The 23,905-nt window shown below is 38.5% G+C and overlaps 1 protein-coding gene across 1 annotated transcript in view; it reads right to left on the bottom strand.

Moving 5' to 3' along the window:
* LOC139745277 (WD repeat-containing and planar cell polarity effector protein fritz homolog) overlaps positions 1 to 23,905 on the bottom strand; it is a 77,600-nt gene that overhangs the window by 44,185 nt on the left and 9,510 nt on the right. Inside the window, exons 8-18 of the mRNA XM_071655681.1 lie at positions 23,671 to 23,774; positions 21,033 to 21,095; positions 20,116 to 20,206; positions 18,793 to 18,829; positions 17,447 to 17,517; positions 15,846 to 15,896; positions 11,509 to 11,580; positions 10,152 to 10,243; positions 4,038 to 4,136; positions 2,075 to 2,180; positions 801 to 915 (exon numbers count right to left, since the gene is read on the bottom strand). Of these exons, the coding sequence (XP_071511782.1) occupies positions 801 to 915; positions 2,075 to 2,180; positions 4,038 to 4,136; positions 10,152 to 10,243; positions 11,509 to 11,580; positions 15,846 to 15,896; positions 17,447 to 17,517; positions 18,793 to 18,829; positions 20,116 to 20,206; positions 21,033 to 21,095; positions 23,671 to 23,774 (901 nt within the window). The remainder of the gene's footprint in view (positions 1 to 800; positions 916 to 2,074; positions 2,181 to 4,037; positions 4,137 to 10,151; positions 10,244 to 11,508; positions 11,581 to 15,845; positions 15,897 to 17,446; positions 17,518 to 18,792; positions 18,830 to 20,115; positions 20,207 to 21,032; positions 21,096 to 23,670; positions 23,775 to 23,905) is intronic.

Genomic DNA, 23,905 nt, shown 5'->3' with positions numbered 1-23,905 from the left:
CTTTTTAGTTATTTTAACAGCTTATGTCTACATACCACAGAAATTCTCTCTAATCTGGCTAAATATCAGATGAAATAAACATCAAGCTCTTATTCCAAGAGCAATGTCAGCAACTGTCATGAAGGCATTAGTCAGACCAGAAAGATAAAGGCCTTCAGCGTCAGTGGCACTTTGTTTTACATGTCATGTGATCTCGCTGGCTTGCTGCCACATTAAAGGTCTGCTCACCGTGGCCAGCTTGCATGATTGTACGTTGCCATAGCAACAGGATTCGGCCATTTTGGGATGACACGCATTTACAAAAATGGGTGTGGCTTCATGACGGTATGCGCATACATCGCAAATTTGGTCTCAAAAGTTGTGTGAGACTTTTAAAAAAAAGTCAGGAAGCCTCGTGACAAGGTCCTCTCGTGTAGCAGAATCATTGTGTGATACACTATAAAGAGGAGGCAGATAACCACCCCTCCCCCCAAGCCTATAGGCAACATTATGTTTTCTTTTTAGTTATTTTAACAGCTTATGTCTACATACCACAGAAATTCTCTCTAATCTGGCTAAATATCAGATGAAATAAACATCAAGCTCTTATTCCAAGAGCAATGTCAGCAACTGTCATGAAGGCATTAGTCAGACCAGAAAGATAAAGGCCTTCAGCGTCAGTGGCACTTTGTTTTACATGTCATGTGATCTCGCTGGCTTGCTGCCACATTAAAGGTCTGCTCACCGTGGCCAGCTTGCATGATTGTACATTGCCATAGCAACAGGATTCAACCGTTCTGGATGTCGGGTTCCTTGCTTACCTTCCCGGACGGGATTAAGCGGCAGCCGGAGTAGATGGTTCATGATGGCAGACAGGCAGCCAAAGCATGTGCTACTTGCAGTGTTCCAGTTCAGCGCTGCCAATAAGTGCACAGCCTGCCGATGTAGACAGAGCAACAAGAAATGAAAATGTGTGTGAGCCAAAACGTGGCTCTCCGACCACTTCTTCATAAGCCGAAGTACATAAAGGCAGTCACTCTTATTTTTACAAGGGAGAAAAGAAACCCACATCAAATCAGCAACATATTGTTCAATCGGTCAATCACATTTCATTTGTGCTCTTCACTTGGCTGGGCTAGGACAGTAGCGGACAAGAAAAATGTCTCGCAAATACACACACACACACACACAACAGAGATGGCATCAGAAAGCCTGGAGCAACAAACAACTGGGGTGTCTCGACTAAGTTTTCTTCTTTTAAACTCTTCCAATGCCACACTGTTGAGTACACAGACCTCTCGACTTGAAAATGTGATCTTTTCTCAAGATGGCCAGTCTAAACTCGTCCACAAGCTTAATTATCGTCGCTGGGGCAACAAGACCTCATACCTACAAAACGTCAAATGTTCAGGAGAGCAAAAAAAAAAAACCAAACAAACATGGCAGCCAAAGCACTGTGTCAAATGGGACAGCCTTTCTTTTGACATGCCATGGTGGCTTCATTTTGGGGGTAAGACTGCTAGGATTTGAACAGGACATCACTTAACTGATTATCTGACCATTAATCAAAAAAAGTCATTTTCACCAAAATTTCAGATACAAGGTCTTGTCGCCCCAGCGACGTTACAGTATACATGTGTGTCATATCGACTGCTTCCATCGTGAAAAAACAACAACAAATATTTGACACTCCTCTATTGGAAAAAGGGAATCACTTCATATCACTTGACTTTGACCTCGCTTCATTCAATGCACTAAAATATGCAAGAATAAACACATTGGATACTTCTCAGTGTAGCTATCATGCAGTGGAGCACAGGATCCTTGGTTCTATCATTTGGCTTTAGTGCAATAGCACACTATTTTAAGGTTGACTTTAATATGCAGGGTACACTCAGACAAAAAAAGAAAGAAAGAAAGAAAAGAAATATAGAAGTTTTATCAAAACATTATAAAATAAAACATGAAATTGTAAAGTTTTGCATCTCCATTAAGGCGTCGGGACAGGGTCTCCTGGAGTAACGAATTCTGAGCCACGTCCACTTCACCATGGATATTGGCTCGGTCATCTATTCTCCTAATTGCAAGAACTTACCTCATCAATCTGATCGTTGGCAAGGTATTCTTTGGTCAGCTGTTGCGCCCCAAGACTTCCTCTGCTGAGAACACCCAGACCGACTTGCACCAGCACCAGCGGGCCCCTTGATCACAATCAGAGGGAAGGATATACCATGAGTGAAGAACTAACTCAAGGGGAAAAACGGTTGACATTTTTTAATGAGTGGGCAAATCATCATAGAACGGTGAAAGTACACGTTGTACATGGTATCATTACAGGATTGGTATAGTTTTGGTTGAGATGGGACGCTTAAGGTTTCCATCTTCTTGTGAGAAAATGAGAAACCTCCAGCACATACAATTTCAAGAGGAATTCAAAGTTTCTTTGATGAAAATTAGCTTTTGAAATGGCTGAGATATCTTAAAACAAAGAGGTTCTAATAAAAGGTGGGACCAACCTTTCATTAGGACCGCTTTGTTTTACTTTGTTTTTTGATATTTCAGCCACTTTACAACTGATTTTGTTTTTCAAATATACCATTTTTTATTTCTGTTGGAATTGTATGGTCTGTTATATTTCAGAAGTGGTTTCTAATTACCTCACAAAAAAGTTAAGATCGGAATCCCTGCCATTCCTTTATAATAAATAAACAAAGAAACACTGCAGGTATCAGGTATAAACTTTCAAACATCCAAAGCAGTGATATTGGTCTCAAATACATTGCTTATGAGTGAATTGGATGAGGTCACAATTGCATCACTACGCAAGTCTCTGACTGACATGGAGATAGACTTGCACACAAATCTTCTGTAACTTCTATTTTTTGAATAAACTCCAGAATTGTATGAATTTGTGATATCACTGAAATAGCTTCTATACTTTTTTTATTCATTCTAAAGAAATTCTACCATGCTGTTTAGTTGCTTTCACTTAATGTATCCCACCTACTTGAAAATGTGGCATTTCATATGAAAATTGTTGCCACAAAGAAAATGTTTTTCTCAAGAACACTAAGCCGTTCAGCATGGGAACCTGGTGGCCTGTGTAGTAAGTCTATGGGCATTTCAGAATTCAATATGGAATGGGTTAAGCCGGTGCCACTTCATACATATGAAAAATAGGGGAGCTTGTAAATTGATGATAATATGGCAAAACTGCGGTTATTCAGCATTTTAGGGCTCTAAATTATTAGGAGGAAGCTCAGTCTCGTCTGCCTCTCCACACAGCTCGTCCACCTCCTGTTCATCATTCGCCTTGACATGGTGTAGTGCATTGTGGCACACACAGGTGATACATGAAAATTTTGCGCGCTATTTCATGTCCTTACAAAATAACACAAAAGCCTCTTGATTTGCAATTTGGGAATTACTGTTGCCTATTGAGATTTGTGAGAAAATCGAAGCCTCTCTCACACAGCTCTCAATGGAGGCATAAAAACCTCTCTGATACATTTTGTGCAGAGGCTGGCATAACCACTCAAGTAGGAGCCACGCTTGCGCTACCAAGCGAGTCAACTCGGGATTTTCGGTGCTACAAACAGTGACAGGGGCCTTTGACAGAGGTTGAAAGGAACTTTGCGGGTGCAGGTGGCAAATGAAATGAATACAGGCAGACCACAAAGGCAGACCGCGTCATGTGATATGCCAGTACACACTTCATACTGCGCATGCTATTAACCCGTAGAGGACAAGTCACGAGTATACTCAGACAGGTGTCCATGGAAAATGCGTGTTGTAGCAAAATCAAACCATCCTCAACGGATTAATCCATTGAGGACGAGTCCTGAGTATACTCGGGCAGGTGTCTACAGGAAATGCGGGTTGTGGCAAAATCAGTCCGTCCTCAGCAGGTTAACGATGTCATTGCGGGAGAGGTGTTCTGAGTTCGGAGTCAGGTTCTGGCAAGTGTTCACAGGCCGAGCTGGCAACCTAATAATCTAGATCCCTAAAAACCCAGAATAGCCACAATCTGCTACGCCATACTGGTTCGGCATACGCACTTGGTGAGTGTTAGGAGAATGAAGTCTTGTGCATCGGGCAGGCTATCCCATGAATATGATGGACTTGCCCATGAAAGCCTCTGAAGGGATGATTCGTGCCTGAAGGAGGAGAAGAAGAAGAAAAAAAAAGGACTTTATAAAGGTATATTTATCCTCAAATATATATTATGCAAAAATGGATTGAGAGAATGCAGAAATATATGTAGAACACATCAGAATACACAAATTTGTAAAGTTTTAACTCCGTCATTGCTGAATAAGAAGACTACCACAGTCTGTGATGCCACAGTAAAACACCCTGGTCTGGATACAGTGTCTCCTGCATGATTTTCTTGGAAATTCTACTGTTTTGAAGAACTGTAATATATGAAAACACCCTCAAATTTCTGACAATGAGGGACAAATCTAGGTTAAAAGGGAAATTGTGAAATATTTAAAGGCTAGTCTGATATGAAAGAGTTAAACTTTATAAGCACAACAATAAAAATTTGATCAAATTCGGATAAGGATCAAGGAAGTTATAGAATTGTGACAATTTGCTAATTTTCACAAAACTCATTTTGAAAAGTCTATATGAATATGCAGATGAGATAGCTGATGATGTCATCTCCTCACAACTTGCCATGTAAATGTGTAGTACTGTATGTACACAAAATCTTGATATTTTCTTCATTTGTGTGTGTGTGTTCGAATGCAATTGTGCCCCAGTCTCGAATCCTAATCTATTTATCGATAATATCTACCATATCACTATTCTGAAATTATTCAACGAGAAATAAAATTAGAGCAGTAATATTGGGGGTGATACTAGCTCACTTATATATATGCATATATTCATATCAACTGTTTGAGCACTGCTTTGCAATGATAATGAAAACTTCATAATTTCATAACTTACCAAATTTCTACCTAATACTGTTAAAATTTTCACTGTTGTGCTTACAAGATTTTACTCGTTCTTTTCGGGCTAACTTTGAAGTGGTCCAGAATTTCCTTTTTATACTTTATACACTCTAGTGACTGGACATACACATCGCTTTATCTATAGCTGCCTAATCACATTTGTGTAACCGTAGGTCACTGCTTTATCAAACAAAATTGATAAGCAGTTTTGCATATTTGGTGTTTATTTTCTGCTATTTGTTTTTCTCGATTTTTGGGTGAACATATTTCCTTTGTTTAGATAGATTACTTGTATATCACCTAATTTGAAGCAGAGAAAACGGCAAATGATAGTAAAAGCAGAGTAAACACAAGCATGATCAAACATGATCCCATAAAAATGTGTGACAGTTACTGATTTGCTGGGTATTTACTTGTTTGTTTGTTTGTTTTTTCCCTCATGCTACTCTAGGAGAAGTCTTGTTGCGACCGACTTCTGGCAAAGGATGTCTGAACTGATCTGGTATCAGACAGGATAAACCCTTTCTGTATTAATCACACTGTGATATGCTCAAAACCCTGCCAAGGACTTGATTGAGGATGTACAGCCACTAAGCCTTCGTGCCAGCCATTATCAGCCCGCATCTCCGCACGCCCACAGACAGCTTTTCTCTCTCATTGACATGCATGGCTTGTCTAGCCCTGATCAAATATTATCATATCAATGAGGTAATCTAAAATATAAGGGATTTTGGCAAAAATAAACATTTGAAACTTTGATCCTGAGCCGCTTTTGGGTTAATCTATATGTGCAGAAATATCACTGAATGTGATTAATGCCTCTGCCAACCAGTGCTCACTATGGGGGGGGGGGGGGGGGGGGGGGGAGGGGTAATAATGAAGTTCAAATACAAACATTCCCAGTGAATATTTGTTTCCACTGGTTGGAATTCACATTCACAATCATATCAGGGCTAACTTCTCCATAGCAACATGTTGCAGTGTATGATAAGAGAAAAACAGATTTACAAGATTAACCATGTAACAATTTATCAATGACGTTATAAGAAAACATTAAAGGGGAAGTCTAGGCGATTTTCATAATTTCATATCATGTAGTACATAAATCGACAGCTCCATGTTTAGATTCATGGAAGTAAATGTGGTCCTTGAGCAGAGAAACAAATATTCTGACAACCCAAAACACATTTAAACTGAACAAGGTAGCAGTTTCATCATACGAATGCATGAGTAGGAGGCTGACATATTTCAGAAATGTAGCAATGTAATTCCATTGCAATACCGCTTGCCTTATAACAAGGCCACCTGTGTAAACTTTATGTATATATGCTTCCTTCTTTTGTTCTGCTTCCTTGAGCCCCCTTGCATTCTTATGATGAAGCTGACCAATGTCATCATCCTTGTTCATTGTGATTTGATATAAATCTTGAATACATTCTTATTCCTTATCCCAATCGCTATAAATTCTAAAAATTTGGTACCCAGTATATCCAGTTTATACTTGTTCCAAATTAAAAGTCTGAAAATCAGCCGGAGTTCCCGTTTTTGTGAAGGGGGAAAATTCTCATTTCTTAATTGTGAACTGCTACGCATATCAATTCTACATTTAGAATATATACAGTAGACAGACAAGTATTACCTTCTTAGAAATGTCCTTAAGTATTGATAACAAAATGTTGACCTGCTTGTTAGATGACAGCGCCTTTAAGAGTCACACTTTTAGCGGTCACATCAAATTTCAACTGATAGAGAGCTGTAATCCATGAGATTTATTCACAAAAATGTGGTTACCACATCGACACAATGTCCAACTTTGATGAACAATGTCATGCACAATCTAACCCTTACAGCAGTCAAAAGTGAAAAATTTTACATTTACAAATCCAAAACTGAAGAAGCTATTCAATCCACATGATTACCGTACCATTTTATTTCAAAACATGTTTCCATGGCAATACATCATACAATATTGACAACAAAAAAAAACAACTAACCCTGTCTTGTATATGTCAATATGAATATTGGAGTCACATTGCTGAATTTCAAGTCACAAATAAAAAACAACAACACACAAACAAACAAACAAACAAACATGTGGTGTCCGATCCACAAGGTTTATGTATGCTCTTATTTAACGCTGTTAAAGTGGCAACATAATCTATATCTTGCACATCTGCAAATGAAAGCTGTCACATGTGCAAAATTTCACATCAAATGCTTAAAAGCTGAGGGAGTCTGCTCAATCAAAAAATTTTTTTATGATTTCATCAAAAACATAGCAATGCACTGTTCAAAACTGATAAAAGATGAAGCTTGCATATCTACATGCTAGAGTGGTCACATGTGCCAATAAATTTCAAGTCACATGCTCAAAAACTGATAGTTCAACATCAAAAATATTCTTGTGTTCACTTTAACAAAAAAAAAAAAGATTAAAATGCTGTTATCATGACAATGTATACACATCAACCAAAGATGTGTTTTGCACATCTACATATTATTATTGCAGTAATGTATGCTAAATTTCAAGTCATTGCTCAAAACTGAAAAAGTAGTTTGACAGACAAAATTATACATCAGAGTGACAGACCAACCACACATTTATTCCTATATAAACACACTTTGCACGGGTTTAGAAAAACATTGAAGTCTTATTCCTTCTATTTGCTTTGTTCCTCTTCCCATTTGTTAATTAAAAGCCTATAAAAAACAAAAAGGATAACAAGGTAAGGTGTTTTTTCCTTGTCTGTCTCTCTCTCAACTGAGGGATTCATGACATACAATATGTCATTTGGCTTTCCCAACAAAGTGCACACACTGTGAAATACAGGGAGCTCTCCACATGTGCAGGGTAGCAGCCATATTGGAAAACATTCTGAAGTTTATTCCATAATCAATTCTTGCAGCAAGTTGTTTTTATTGCAGCTGATTGACAAATTTCCCTACATCGACAGAAATAAACACCCATTGTTCAGTGTTTGAGTACCGGTAATAGCCACGATAAAAAGTAATGAGCATAGATGCTCAGGTGGGGTCCAAACCAATGACATCTTGACTGCCAGACAGGCGTCATATCCACTAGAATACCAAGCTTCCACCTGACAGCTAGTGATGGTTATGATCCCTTATAGCAGCTGGTATTGTGTATTTATTAAACTAATAATTTTTGCATCAAGTTGTCTCTAAATAGAATGCAACTGATTGACAAATTGCTTTCCACAGACATAGATAAATTCTGAAGCTCGTTTCCAGTGTAAATGGAGTCACTGTAGCACAAGAACATGACTCCAACCTGTAAATCATCATACAAGTCCCAATTTGCAGAATAGCATACTATCCAATATATATGTATGGTGTCAACAATACCAATTTCTTCATTCCACTGGCATCAGAGCAACAGGTCTAGAGCTTTCACAGTAACTCTTTAGGTGCCGTGGTGTAAACCCAATGTGCCACATTATTCTGAAATAGCAGTGAAGTCATGTCTTGGGAAAACATTTTTTTTTTTTTTTTTTTCAAATCTATGTAACTTTCATAAATTTGTGTTACCCTTGACACAAAACGAGCAAAGTTGTAGAGAAAATGCCAAGCTTTGTTTTGATGTAAATTGTTTGACAAATCTACATTGCATGATTATTCTGGAATTTATGAGAAAATCCACTAGAGAATATCGCTTGATAGTCAATCACTACACAGAATGCAAGATATATGTGACAGGATTGGAATTGCGAAAAACGTTTTCAAGGTAATGTGACATTTGGTGATTTATCGATCAGTTTGGGTGGGTTCTGTGCATTTGAGAAGAATATGTGAACTTGGCATACCGTCAACCGAGTCGGCGTGCGAACGTGGCACATAAGGAGTTAAATAAGAAAGTGCTGTATATGCCAAACAATGCACAAGTATAACACTTTGCAAAATTGGAACTTGTAAGACAATTTCACAAGTGGTTGCATTTGTGATCTAGAACCACATTAACCGAATAAGAACATAGTATCAATGTCATATCTTTTCAAGTGATACCAGTCAACTTGAAAAAATTCATGATGTAAAACCACAAAGAGAAATACAGCACACTGAGTCAGCAGCACTAGTCCTTAAAGAACTAAAGCACTCAAGGAAAGTTAGGTATTCTCAGCGTTGTCGGGAAGTTAAATTAGTTTCTAAGACAAGAGATTAAGGTCTCACCTGAGCGGCACACTTTGCCTATAGATAGAGATACTTCACCTGAGGCAAACTAAAATTTACATAAAAAATCTCGAGATTAAAGGACCTATCTCACTGGAAGAGACTTCACCATGACTGCTGCAACTGATCAGTCACTGCTACTCACATGACTCCCGGGCAAAGTCCAAGATGTCTCCAAACGAGGTGACACCTTATTTGCCTGGAAGTCGCAGAGACATTGCAGCTGTGACATCTGCGGTAGGTCACCAATGGGTCTCCACAAGATCATGGAGACATCTCTAAGACCTCGCAGACCAAATTAGTCTCTGTGAGTTGGCAAGGTCGTGGAGATATTGCGGAAACATCTTCCCAGACTATATGGACACTGAAAAAAATCTCTAAAAAAATTGAACATGTTTGATTCTCTCGCAACTTCCAGGTAACCAGGCAGGTCTCCAGGAGACGTCGTGTAGGCATCTTCGCAGTCACTCCACGAGCAGCGAGACTCAAGTTGCCACAAGGTCCTTAGTCTCCGAACCAATGAGCTACTCACTTTGGGGATTGCTGCAGGACCTTTGGGGCAATACCCTACTATTGAGTATTTGGGGCCCCATGCCAGGGGCCCTTTAGGCAAAACCTTCCTAATTTTTAGTATTTCGGGCCCTATGCCAGGGGCCCCCGGGGGCCCATCATCACCATTTGTACTCACCATAATCTCTTTCCCCCAATGATTATTCTTGCAAAGTTTGGTCAAAATATAGTCACCTGCTTTCAAGAAGATGAAATTATCCAAAAAAAAATGAAAATCAGCTACTAGTAATTTGGGGTATTTGAGATTAGAAAGGAACAACTAGGGTCCCGTTTCATAAAACTTGTTATCAGTGACGACTGCCACATTTCTAAGACAAATTTGCTCTCAGCCAATCAGATGCAAGGATTTCAGTAGCTTATAACAGCTATCATAACTTGTTATTGACAACAAGTTTTATGAAATGGGGTCCAGGTGATTCAAGCATGCGAATCTTTTTGACTGGGATGACTCACTTGAACTGAGATGACAGCGTCAAGACTGTGCATGGCTCCAGCTGCTCTGACAACGTGTAGAAGAACATTGAGTTCAGTGCCATGTCCAAGCACTATTAATGGGGAATACAATAACAACAAAAATCTGTGAACAAAAATACAAACAAATGGGTGTTGCAGGCAAACACAGCCATGCTTAGCTACTAGTCAGGGATACGTAACATTCATTCTGAGACATGTGCCCTGGGAAACAAATTCCTTGACATCTACAGCTGTAAGCCCTAAGAACGTCTCTTTCAAAGACTAAGCAAGATGGGCTGATAAGAGCAACATCGGATACACATGTTATGTATACGAGTCAACAGAGTGGCGTCACAATACCATACATGTACATTCTTTACCATCATTGTTGCTTCACAGTCAATCAGAAACTGCCTTTTTTCTTTTTCTCATTTTTGGTACACAGCCAGGTGTGTCCGGTCTCTTAAAATACAAGATATCATTATAATCAATTTATGTTTGGCATAGAAATATAAACTGATTAATCATCAGTCAATTAATCAAAGACACAGAGTAGCTTCACTAAGATTTGTACCTGCTAACAATGACCTAAGTCGAAATCTGTTCGCATCAGCTGAGCAGAAGTGTGGCCTCGCAGTTGGCTTTCACAAAGTTGGACTCATGCCAGGCGTGATACAGTTCATTTTCCATAAAAAGCAATCTCTGTGAGTGAACCATCTACAATGTATGCCACTGCAGATATTGTCCTCAATTCCAAGCAAGAACTGTCTGCATGCTTACTCCACATGAGCTATCATTTTTGACAATGGTATAGTTTGACAGTCACTAACACATGACTTACAAACACAGGGACGCTTTTAAATCATGTGACAATTAACCATCCAACACTTGATATAAATCTTTGTGGACAGAAATTCTAGTCTTGCATAAAGTTACACATTTAATTGTAGAATTTAACATGAACTTGACGCTTAATCATGACCTAATAACTCATGATTAAACCTTTTTGCAGCTTGTTGGCTGCATGCGATTCAATACTGCTGCCAGGGCATGATGTGATCATCACATACAAGTAGCGCTCTACATACCCACTACAGGACGGAGAGGGCGCTTCACGAACAGAAGTCAGGTACAGTGACTTCCGTTATTTGATTGCAAAACACTCCAAAACAACTCATAATCCTGGCGAATCGCATCAGCCGAATACGTTTCTTGGGAGAGCGTTCCAATATATTGCAAGCAAATTTAGAATGGTACAGGATCAATTTTGAGCCCTTCTAAGAATTATGTTTTAGCTTTAAACCAATGAAACGACTCAGCGCCTAAAACATGTAAATGCTTAGAAGCCTCTGCTGACCTGTATTTCTCCCGACGAGCTTCCCACGATGAACACAGAGTCACTGGGGTGCCAGGAGATGAAGTGTGGAATCTGAAAAGGGCACACAAGGGACGTATAAGAGGATGTGGATGTATATGGCTCGGTTACAAAATCATTCATAGCATACAGCATTACAATCAAATATGCAAATGAGATGGAAGTGATGATGTAACCGCCATCCCACTCTCCCATTGGTCTGGCCATTACAGAGGACAGTGCTCGCTTGATTACTAATTAGCTCTTTGGCTGAATCACTTCTACTGTCTCTCATCGACAGCCTAAAAATGATGATGATGATGATGATGATGATGATGATGATGATGATGATGATGATGATGATGATGATTCACAGCATCTTATGGCACCATATATCTGCTTCCAAACATTCAAAGATGCAGACTCCTTCAAGAGAGTTAGGCATTGAACATCTGGTGGAAATAAAAAAAAGAAAGTCTGGAGTACAGCTTTGAAGTGCTCCACATTGTCAATTTCACAGAGAAATGATGGGAAAGGAGTTCCAAAGCGGAGGAGCGACAGAGGAAAATGTCTGGTCTCCATATCCCTTGAGATGTGTAATGGGCATCTGGAGAGTAAGGCCAGATGAATGAAGGCCAGGGAGATGATGTCACCACTCGATTAGGGGAGACAGACAAAAAATGACAACTAATATTTCAATATCCTGTCCATTATGGCTTTTTCCTGCATTATATAGTATGCCAGATAGAAGATTGTTTTTTGTTTTGTAGAACACAGATGATGCTATATTTGCTGTTCCGGGATGGATCACAATTTTTTAAAGACAACGCAACAGGACTGCATTGTGCAGGTACTTGCCTTGTGCTTCTAACCCACACATTATATAGCTAACTGCTGTGTATGTGGAGAATAAGAGTGATTTCTCCCCATGTATGAATGTTCAGCATGCATCGTGGCAATTTGCCTGTCTTTCTCTACTCCCTTGCTGGCAAGACTATGTGTGTGTGTGTGTGTGTGTGTGTGTGTGTGTGTGTGTGTGTGTGTGTGTGTGCACACGAGTACGTGTGAGTGGGTGTGTGTGTGTGTATGTGTTTGTGTGTGTTTGTGTATGTGTGTGTGTGCGTGTACATGTACGTGTGTGCGTCTAAAGTAGGTAAGCTGCATTTGCATTTATGAAACTGGAACACATGGACCTGGATTGATGATTTGATGTATAGTCCGACCTCTAATATCTAGACATGTCGTGACAGGGGCTCATAAGAGATTTGGCAGGATATGCGAAACTCAACGATTAATACGGTACGTGCAGCTGCTGAAGAACGATCACCCGTACCATGCCCTAATTTAATCATAAGTTTTTTGTCTATGTTCTTGCGGTGATTTGGGGGTAGTGAATGTCTGAATGCATGTTATTTAGATTCAAATTAGATGTGAATGTACGTTATTGGGAATAATATGTAATTCATGTGAGTTTGTGTAGGAATTTTGCATGAGTTTGAAATCCTCTTTTCCCTGGTAATTATTAGATTGAAAAAAAAAAAAATGTGGGAAAGAAAGAAAATATGCCAAGATCCCATCCAGATACTAGAGAGATCTGGAAAAAGGGAGGCTGGATAGGAGAGGTCGGATTGTATATATTCCGTGTATTGTATTCTGTTTTAGTTTTATCCTGTTTCTCCACACATTCTATGCTAGTCTGGTTTCCACACCCTTTGCCAGTTTCAGTCCCTTCCACAAAATGCCTTTGTCTGGAAGCCAGACTAGTTCTATGCTTGATAAAATCTCGGAGTTCTGGGTTTTAAAGACTTGACTAATTGCTCATCCAAATATTCAGGTCAGGAATGAGGATAAAGGCCCTGTCACACCTTTTCGCGTAAGCTACACAGGCTTGTTGCGAGTAGAGATTTTCCAGCAAGCAGGAGAATATTCTGTGTGAGGACAAGGATGTTGGCAAGTTCCGTTCTTGCGTCTTACCAGCTAGACGCCTGCTACTTACCTGCTACTTGTGTGTATTCCATGTGACCTGCGTGAGAGCTTCGAAACCGATCCGTTTTCAGTTATGAGCAACATACGGGGACTGCAAAGTACCTGCGCTACAGCTGCGACGTACCTGCGTGGGAGTTGCCTGTGAGGTGCTGCCGACAAAAGAGCCTCCTACTGGTGTTCTGTGTGTACTTCCGCAGGCAAACCCCCGCAACTCACCCAGAACGAGTTTTGAGCACGCTCAAGGCCTTGTCACACCATGTCTGGGAAAGCCTTGCGAGTTGACTTGCAGGAAAAAATTTTTGCCTAGATAATGACATTCTGCAGAAGTTCTGCCAAATCAAATTCCTTCAGACGGATTCCTTCACCGAGTTGTCAGCTCTCACTTGCCACCCATGCGCCTGACACGCACGTCACACGGAATGCACGTAAGCAGGTAAGACGCATGCGAAACTCAGCCAAATCCTTGTCCGCCTGCAAAAATTGGCCTGTGTGCTGGGAAATCTTCACATGCAACGAGCCCATGTAGCTAGCCCGGAAAAGTGTGACAGGGCTTAAGCTTGGCTGCGGGTAAATAGGACTTGCGTGCAAAAGTCCGCGGAATTACGGGTGAGATACATGCTAGGTACTGTCATGTGTGGGTCATCTGTGGGGACCTCCAGGTAGCAAAAAATTTTTCTTCCCAAGTTGCATACAAGGCTTGCCTGGAAAGGTGTGAAAGGGCCTTTAGGGGAGGGAACCTGAGATAGCATAGTATGAATACTAGGTGGAGGTGTACAGGTGTTTTGGGGTGTATGCGTGCACGTGTGTGTGTGTGTGTGTGGAGGGGGGAGGGAGGGGGAAGGGAGTGGTAGGTGAGTGTGTTTGTCTGGTATGTTGTGATATTGGTTGAGCTGGGAGACGGAGTGGAAGGGAAGTAACTGGACATAAGGGGTGGAGGATAGATTATGTTTATAGAGGACATTTAAAAGATGAGATGATTGGTTAAGTTTAAAAGGAGAGGAATTGGGGATGGTGGCGATATGTTATTAGTGATATATATGTAGGTGTTCATACGTAGAAATATATGTGGGATTAGTGGGCTGCAGTAGGGGAAAGATTTGGGGTATAGGTTGGCAGGGAGGGTTTTGTTGTTGTTTTTTATATACATAATAGATTCTGACAAGTTATTTGTTCACCTTGTTTGAATACATGTTATTATCTGGGGGGCATTTCATGAAGCATTTTGTTCGACAAAGTTGTCGGACAAATTTGCTCTTAGCCAATCAGATGTAAGGATTTCAGTAGCTTGTAACAGTTTGTCAATAAAATATCCGACCAAAATGCTTCATGAAATGCCCCCCCCCCCCCCACCCCCATCATGATAATTTAGTTTTAAAGGTGAAAAAGGTAAAAATTTTCCAGATATTTTTTCTTTAATGTAATGAGTTCATTTGTATATACATGTATGCAGGAAAAAATTCAGAATTGTCTGGTTCATTTTGTTAACTCATTTAAAGTGACTGTGTAAATGCTCATTTGCATTATATGGAATCAGAAATAAACATCACTGGGGGAAAAGTGTGCATTTGCATGTATACATGACTGTTGGGTAATCTGCATGGGCTTACAAGGACCACTGCATGAGCAGGAGCCTCACTTTAATGGGAGAAAAGTTTGCCTTAAAATTCCTCCTGATTCCTAAAGATAATTCATTTTTTCTGTTACCACGTAACGTTATTTCAACTTCAACTTCACTTAGAAAATGAGATTTTTTTGTGATGACTTGCGGGTACTCTGACTGGGAAACTTGGAGGATATAATATCAGCTAATAAATTTGGCTATACATCTTCGCTAATCTGCGTATGCAATTGCTAATAGCTTTGGTGATTCAGCTGTTTTGCTGAAATTTGTGAAATTGTATAATTTCTTTTATCATTCTGCTAACTCAATCTCACTGTTTGCCAAAGATTACATTAACATGTGTGGGATTTCAATTTTATGTCTTTTTTCATACAACTGTTTTGTGAAGATCTTTAAAATGCTAAATTTTATCAAAGTAAATGTTCCTGCTTTTACATCATTCACATTTAAAGCTGTTTCATTCTGCTAATTTGATTTTCTCTGTTTGCTAAAATCATTATGGATATGATGTGAAGATTGATTTGAATGTTTATTATTCTGTGTTAATCTGTCCTGCTAAGCATTTGTGATGTGTGTGAGAAACTATATGTGTCACATGATCATATGCTTTTGATATTAGAAAGGAAAATGTCAAATCATGTGTGAAAAGGTTCAAGACAAACAAGAAAACAGGTAAAGTTTCTAGAACTGAGACTTTCTTAACTTGCAAAAATATTAACTAATAATGTCTTACCAAGTCTGCTTGCACAAACTGTGTAATTCTCTTGCTCTCATTGTACAATACCTATATGTTGGGAATAAAAGAAATAACATAATATAAAGATGCTAATTCTCTTGTATTCACTGTTTAATAAAAACACATCAAGAAAAAAGAAATAATGTATACCGGGGGTATGCAGCATGCTATCTGCACATCTTTCAAATAGCCAGAAAACAGAACCCAACTGTTCCTACCATAACACACAATGTCTATACTGCAAATTGGCTATTATACCTTGTGCCTCCAATGAAAGAAAGGAACTAGGTGATAAAGTGGTCTACTTTGCATTACAAGGCAATACTTGAATGCAGCTCCACATGATTATCATTATTTTACAAGGACACAAATTTGCACAACATAGCAAAAAATGTTTTAATCTATATGACATACATTGGGCATCTCTACATGTAGTTTGGCAAATTGCGGACTTGCAAAAGATTTCACAAACAGATCAGAGAATAGTTTTCCTGGTATCACATTGTTATTTGCTATGTATCCTTTAAAGCACTGCTACACAAACTACATTGTGTAACAGTTTTCAGCCAAAGAAGTGCACAGGATACCATCTGGAATATTATTCACCTACTGAAATTGCTAATCAAATTCAAGTTGGAAAATAATTCCCAGCATATCCAGTCATTGGTATCAGGCTGCAGCTCATCTTAATGACCACTACATATCACAACAAAGCAAATGGGATGTCCAATTTGAATATTTTTAGCAGAGGCATAATGGTATGCTTGCAAAACTTCATAGACATAGAAACCTGTCAACATTTATATCAATTCATCTGAAAGCCTGTAATATTTCACAGAATGAATGATACAAATTTGAAATTAAACCAAATTCACTTTAATGCCCCAGCATGATTACCTAAATACATTTGTTTAAAGTGTGCTGATATACAGAACATGAATATACATATTGCAGTCGATGACAGCATAAAATCATTTGAACTACACGTAGAGATCACAGACACACTCATAATACAGTCAAAATCATCAATAAAGAGTGCTGGAGGGAAATAGGAAATGCTGTCTTGTAATGAGGTGGTCATTAAAGACAGGTTCGATGCAGTGGCCATTTTGACAGAGACATTCTCAAGGTACCTTTGTACACAATTACACACTGTGTGTACACATGTGTAGACACAAAAACCCATGCTACCACCACCACGAAGTCAATAACCATCATGCACACATATTGTAATATAAATCAAAAGCATTTTCCAACTGCTCAACTTTCATACTCAACACAGACGACTACATCAAACATAATTCATAAACCCCCTTTGTGCTTGTCACAAACATTATTGTTGTTTTTGTTTTTTTTCCTTTTTATGCTGGTATCTACAGATAATCTTTGTTTTGGTCGTCTATTGGAGCAGCTTCATCAGTGATCATTGGTTGTGTTTGAAGCAGACAGGTGGCTATCATGAAGCAATTCTTCACATACAATTCCTGTATGGAGGATTTTAGTAGTCACTAGAGACATGTTTCCATAGAAGTGGTCGCAAAAGCAGGTTCAACTGTATACACACATTCACTCAATCAACTCTACAGGTGTTTCCTTACCAGTTTACAATCTGCACAGCCTAGGATTAGTTTGTCTTCATTGTGGTTCCTGCCATATGACAGCACAGGAGCTAATGAAAGAATGAAACAGAAGCACAAGTGGAATTTGAAAAACAGTGAATGTAAAACAACACCACAAGACATTCATGGTTCTTTCTTTAGCAAATAGTTACCAGTATGCAAAACCCCAAGGCAAAGGAAGAAATGAAAAATTTCTGCTCTCATAGAGTCACAGAAAAACAAAATATCAACTTGGCAAAATGACATAAAAGACTGAATGTGGGATTTCTATATCAAACTCATTCATCTCACTTCACTTTATTGCATGGCAGTAGTATTTAACACATGACTCTTCTCCTTCCCATGAATGACAAAGATTTTGGTGGCAGCCACACATCAGTAACAGGCTGACAAAGGGTGCGTATATCTACAAATTTTCTGCGGCACAATCACGATCCTAAAAACGTTTGAGGCATTTTCGGGCAATAGATAATAGCAACCATGTTTTCAAATGTGTTTAGAAACGCCGACTTGAAAAGCCATTCAAAGGGTGTTTTGAAACGCATTTGAGATCATAGATCACCTTTCTGAGAGTAGATAAAGGCAGTGCTATTTTGAAATGCGTTCAATATATCTTCTACGCCATTCCAAACACGTTTTGAAACGTGATTCTCTCTTTCGAGTCGGATGAATGCAGCCAAAGGCTGACAATCAGAATCAGTTCTTATGTTATATCTATTTACATATTAAAGCACAAAAATGATACATCTTAAACCTTTCCTCTTGTTTCTCTCTGTCATTGGTTTCTACAGTAATGGAAGCATATCCATATCTAACAACGTTTTTTTCATTTCCATAAGAACCCTAGAACCTGGTGGTTTCCATCATTAGTACAATATCACTGCTAATGCCTAGCTCCAAAGGGATTGTCACAAGAAATTATAAGAAGTACAAATCAATCTAATTGCACAAGGTGAAATATGAAGGTGTAAATCTTGACGGTGAGAAAGAATCATCAAACTACTGTAAAAGCTGATATTTCCTGCACAGGCATTTCCGTGAATGATGAGGCCACAGACATTTTTGAGAGATGTTGTTTCCTCGATTCGACACCGACGCTATCGTAATCGTTCACTCTGACACTTTACTGTACATAGCAATATTTTCATGTGTTCTTGCATTCATAGCCCAACGGTGATTCACAAATTTCACAAAAATTAAACCCTCGCATAAATAACAGCCTTCACAGTATTCAACAAGTAAATTGCAGAAAAGCTGGGGTACAATACTTACTTGGCATATAAACACTTTTTTATTGATATCCTAACCATGACTGATTAACTCACCTTTCAGTGGAATTGAAGTGACGGCAGCCTTTTGAATCTGAAAGTGAAGCAGACAGTGATAGCATTTGTTAGCAAGAATAACATCTACATTCATTTTTTGTTTTATATACAAACAGTATAGTCATCAGTGCAATATGACAGGACTTTGCATAAGGTGAAAGATGAAACAAGGAATCATGGAATAGAGCATCTAAAATCTCACTGAATGTGAAATCTTGTTCCAATGTTCAGACAAGTAAAACCATTGACCTAATACTGTATACTCCATATATTTAGTGAGTCTAAATTTTTGTGAATTGAGGCTTCCAGCCGATTTAGCGATTTGTTAAATTTGCCATCGTGGAGTACAGTACTGAAAGGAGAAATGTATACATGCACGTCACAGTCATATCGGGATCAGAGTCAATATTTTCACGGGTCTTTAGATTTGCAAATAGCATCTGACTCAAGAAATTTGTGAAAATAAAAACTTGCAAAATATTTGGCGTATACAGAACTAAGAGTATAGTCAATGCTAATTCCAGAATTCAGTTTTTCATGAAGCGATGGCGGACAGTATCTGTGCATGCTTGTAACTGATCTGAGTGCATGCTGCCAATTCAAAGTATGCATATTGTGACCTCAGAGGGAGTGCCAAGGTGCAAAACTTTGAGCTTTAATAAGAGTCAACCACAGATATAAATTTAGATGGATTGATGGTGCCAGCATGAGCTTTTCACAACTGTGATGACAAATATTGCACACTGAACAGCATAAGCATTCAAATGGTACTCTTATAGCTAATGTCACATGATGAGCACAAGTCCAATTGGATAGCAAGATCTTTTTTTTTTTTAGTGTTGTATAACATCAGACAACATAGCTAATGACAGTCTCCTCTTTTCAAAAAATGCACAAGTTTTGCATATCTGGTTACAAAACAATATTAATAGCTGACAGATCAACTGCATGGTCCACAAATGCTGTCTCTATTTGCTGGGTGACTCAAATCCCAATACATCAATCTGACTAAAATTAAATGATAATGATCATAAAAATAACAAAATCAATAATATCAAGAATCATATCAACAATAACAATGAATTAACAATGAGAGCAACAATGTGTATGCTCTCGACACAGTTGATAGAGAGCAGTTATTAATCATGAAAAACAAAGAAGTTATTTGTATTGGATCCGTATACAGAATGCTGTATAATATGTCTGCCATTGGAAAGAATCATAGATGCTATCCTCCAAACATGACGGTGAATCAAACATAACTTAAGATATCCATATATAAATATGAGTTACTTGATCCAACTCGGAAGACATGTAACTTACTCTGCTTTTTGAACACTCGTAGATGCATGTATCGATACTTGATTTGCCCGGCGCCACCTCAAGGGTGTATATATGTCTTGGCTGATTGAGACTGAGTAAAGATAATTTACAATAATCTAGTACAACATAGGCAAACTGTGAAGTGTCACCATTTTGCAACTGACTTCAAAAATCATACTCCTTCAGTTTGAGATCACCTCTTCTCTGCTTTTCCTGGATACTGTAAAACATGATATATTCGCGGCATGAATTTTTCACGAATTGGAGCCAACGGCCTTTTTTGCGGCATGAAATTTTCGCGAACTGCCACTGGCATCAATGCATTGTGTAGACAAGAACTTTCGCGTGCATTTTAATTTCGCGAATCTTGGCGCTCGCGAAATTTGTGAAATTAAAATGCACGCGAACATTCCTCATTTTACAGTATTCTCACTTGGAAGTAAGAGTATTCATTAATTCATTTTACTTCCACATCTAATAAAAAGCACACACAAAGAATAAAAGAACTATACACAGAACATAGAAAAATACAGTAAAAAAAAGGTACTATATTATTTTGACAAAAGATAAAACACTAAATGAAAACAGGTATTTCAGTAATGACAATGTAATCAATATGGTGGTGAATTTCTACAATAATCTTTCATTAGGAATAAAAAAAGAAATCATGGTAATTCTGCTTTAAAACAGGATATCTGCAATTATGTTTTGTAGAATACAATCTTACATAATTATACATGTGTGTAATCTTTCAAATATGTTGCAACACTACACCAAAAGACTGATGCATATTTGAGCAAATCAAACAATGAAAATGAACATTAGAGATCGATATGAACAAGTAGTCAATAGTAATAACAATAAACTCTTGTGAATTACAAATGGACACGAAACACACCACTACGAACTACACCCACCTGAAGTCAACTGCTATCGGATCATTTTCAGTTCGGATGAAACAGAGCTCTTCAAGTTTATTTCTGATGGCAGGCAGAGCATGAAACAAAAAGTGCAGAAAGTCATCCAAACGTTGAAATAATATGTATGCACACATGTTGACATGTATTACGGTATAATACTTGTAATTTAATTCATGTATGTATATATTTATTAATGTTCCTTAGGGGCTCACATGCCTATGGGCAATAGCAAATGTCTTTACTTTTGTGTGCCCTGATCCACATGTTGTCTCCATCCAAAAACAGAGTAAAACAAAGCAATCCTAATGAAAGGTAGGCCCCACCTTTAATTACAGCTGTATGATCACTTTGTTTTGGATATCTCAGACATCTCAAAACATATCTTTATCAAATAAACTTTGAATTCCCCTCACAATTACGTGCCCTTTTGTATTTCATAAGATGTTTCTAATGATCTAAAATAATGATCTTCAAAAAACATTAGAAAGCTGAAGTGTCATCCCATCCAAAACTATACTATCCCTTTAAGGGAGAATGAAACCAAAATATTTAAGTGTATTCAGTGAATGCAGCAATATCAGTAGAACACATCAGTGAAGTCTGAGGAAATTCAGACAATCCTTTCAAAAGTCATTAATGTTTAGAGTTTCGGTCTCGCCACTGCTGGATGAGAAGACTACAGCATTTCATAACATCACGCATGGACAACGATTTAAACAAAATATAAAGAGAATTCAACATATTTCCTTTTTTCTGACATAACGAGAAAGCCATTGACTTGGCTATGCTCAGACCGGGGGGATGGATTCCGCCCCCCCCCCCCCCCCCCCCCCCCCCCCCCCCGAAATTGTCACTGACCACCCACGTCATTTCTACCATAATTAGCACAAAAAATAATCAATGAAAGTGATTAATTGTTAAAATTAATCAAGATGATATTTTATGACTTTCATGACAGAGCACTGTTTTTCATAGGAAATGTACACAAAATCACGCAAAAACGTGCCCGTTTTCGACATTCTGTACAAAAATCGTGTATTAAATTTTGTATTTCCTTGTTTTTCAACTTTTGTTTTTTCATTTTTTCGTTGGAAATTGTCACTGACCACTTTTCTACCATAATTAGCACAAAATTAATCAATGAAAGTGATTAATTGTAAAAATAATCAGGTTTTTATGACTTTCATGACAGAGCACTGTTTTCCATAGGAAATGTACACAAAATCACAAAATCATGCCCGTTTTGGGGCGACATTCTGTTACAAAAATGGGCGTGGCTTCGCAAAAGTATGCGCGGACGTGCAAATTTGGTCTCAAAAGTTGCGCGAGACTTGAACGAAGAAAGTCAAGAAGCCTCGCGATGAGGCCTTCTCGCATTACAGAATTATAGCGCGAAAAACGTCGAGGGGGGAGCAGATTCCACCCCCTCCCGGCCCTTTTAGGGTTAACATATGTCAGTACCAAGAGGAGGAAATGTGTACTACTTATAAACAGAAATGAAATTTTGTGGAATTCTCTTCACATTTTCTTTACATTATTGTGTGTGATGTTACAAACAGTTGAAGTCTTGTAATCCAGTAATGGCTGCACCAAAACTTTGAAAATTCATAACATTTGAACAGTCTGTCCAATTTTTCTCAAACTTTACTAATGAGTTCTACTTATATTGCCGCATCTTCTCAATCCAAATGTATATTTGAGGCAATGAGGATAAAAAGCTTTCTGACTAGATGCATAACTGCTGAAGCCAGGAGACTGAAACCAGGGATCTTGTGATTTACAATCTGAGGTTTTATCCACTGAGCCATAGGAGTGCTTCATTATCATAATGCGAAAATCCAAGTGTGGGTGACAGGATGATGATTGGGATGGGTAATTTAAAGGGAAAATTTCACACATCTTTATTTTTCTAGCATAATGAAAGATCTCTAGACTTTAATATCTTCACAAGGCAGGGGAGGAGTGGGTAATATCCTTAACATACGTAAGTAACAATGTAAGGGAATGTGTACTTTCATGCAAAATGAAAATTTATGGAGTTCTCTTTAGTTTTTCCTTTTCTCTATTAACTACTGTGACGTCACAAATAGATTGAACCCTCTTATCCAAACTTCCAAAAAGGGACTGCCTGATTTTCCTCAAACTACCCTGATGTGTTCTCCTGTATATATCACATCCATAAATGTTTGGCGTGAATTAACCTTTAATGGAAAGGCTGATTAAAACATGCACACTTGACTGATTCAATCTCCTGTATGGACAGGTATATCGGCAGTCAAAGCTGCACACTGGCACTGGTCCAACGGCCATTGATCAGTAAAAAGCCCTGTCCCACCAGTAACTTTTCAGGAATGAAGCAGTAAAAAATGAAAAAAACAAACAAACAAACAAAAACTGGGTACTCACTGGTTCAACAAGACAGGTCAGACCAGTAGAAAAAAAATTAGTTAGTGTGCAGCCCTACAGGTAGTACAATGTAAATAACACTATCCAGTAAAAAATAACAACAACAAACCAACAAACAAACATTGACCCAAGGCAGTACACCACTGTGAAGGATCAAAACACACACACACAACACACACACACACACAAAAGAGCATACAAAACAAAAATGCTAAACAATGACTCTCACCCGTTGACTGCAAAGACAACGATATTTGCCCGGTCCTTTTCAGCTGCCATGGGTGGGGCCCACTGAAGGGACGTCTCTGGGGCCGATGGCCACCAAACTAGAATCTGACATAGCCAAACAACAGGGATGGTTAAGAAGACAACAGTAGTAACAGTGGCAAAGCTCATAACTACTACCACTGATAATCATTATAACGAAATAATGACAATAATGACAATAATGATAATAATAATAA

This window comes from Diadema antillarum, unplaced genomic scaffold, assembly GCF_040938485.1.
Source record: "Diadema antillarum isolate AM-2024a unplaced genomic scaffold, OU_Dant_1.0 scf00000036, whole genome shotgun sequence".
NCBI classification, from domain to species: domain Eukaryota; kingdom Metazoa; phylum Echinodermata; class Echinoidea; order Diadematoida; family Diadematidae; genus Diadema; species Diadema antillarum.
Note: the sequence above shows the minus strand (reverse complement) of the source record. Positions and strands in the feature narration are given on the sequence as shown.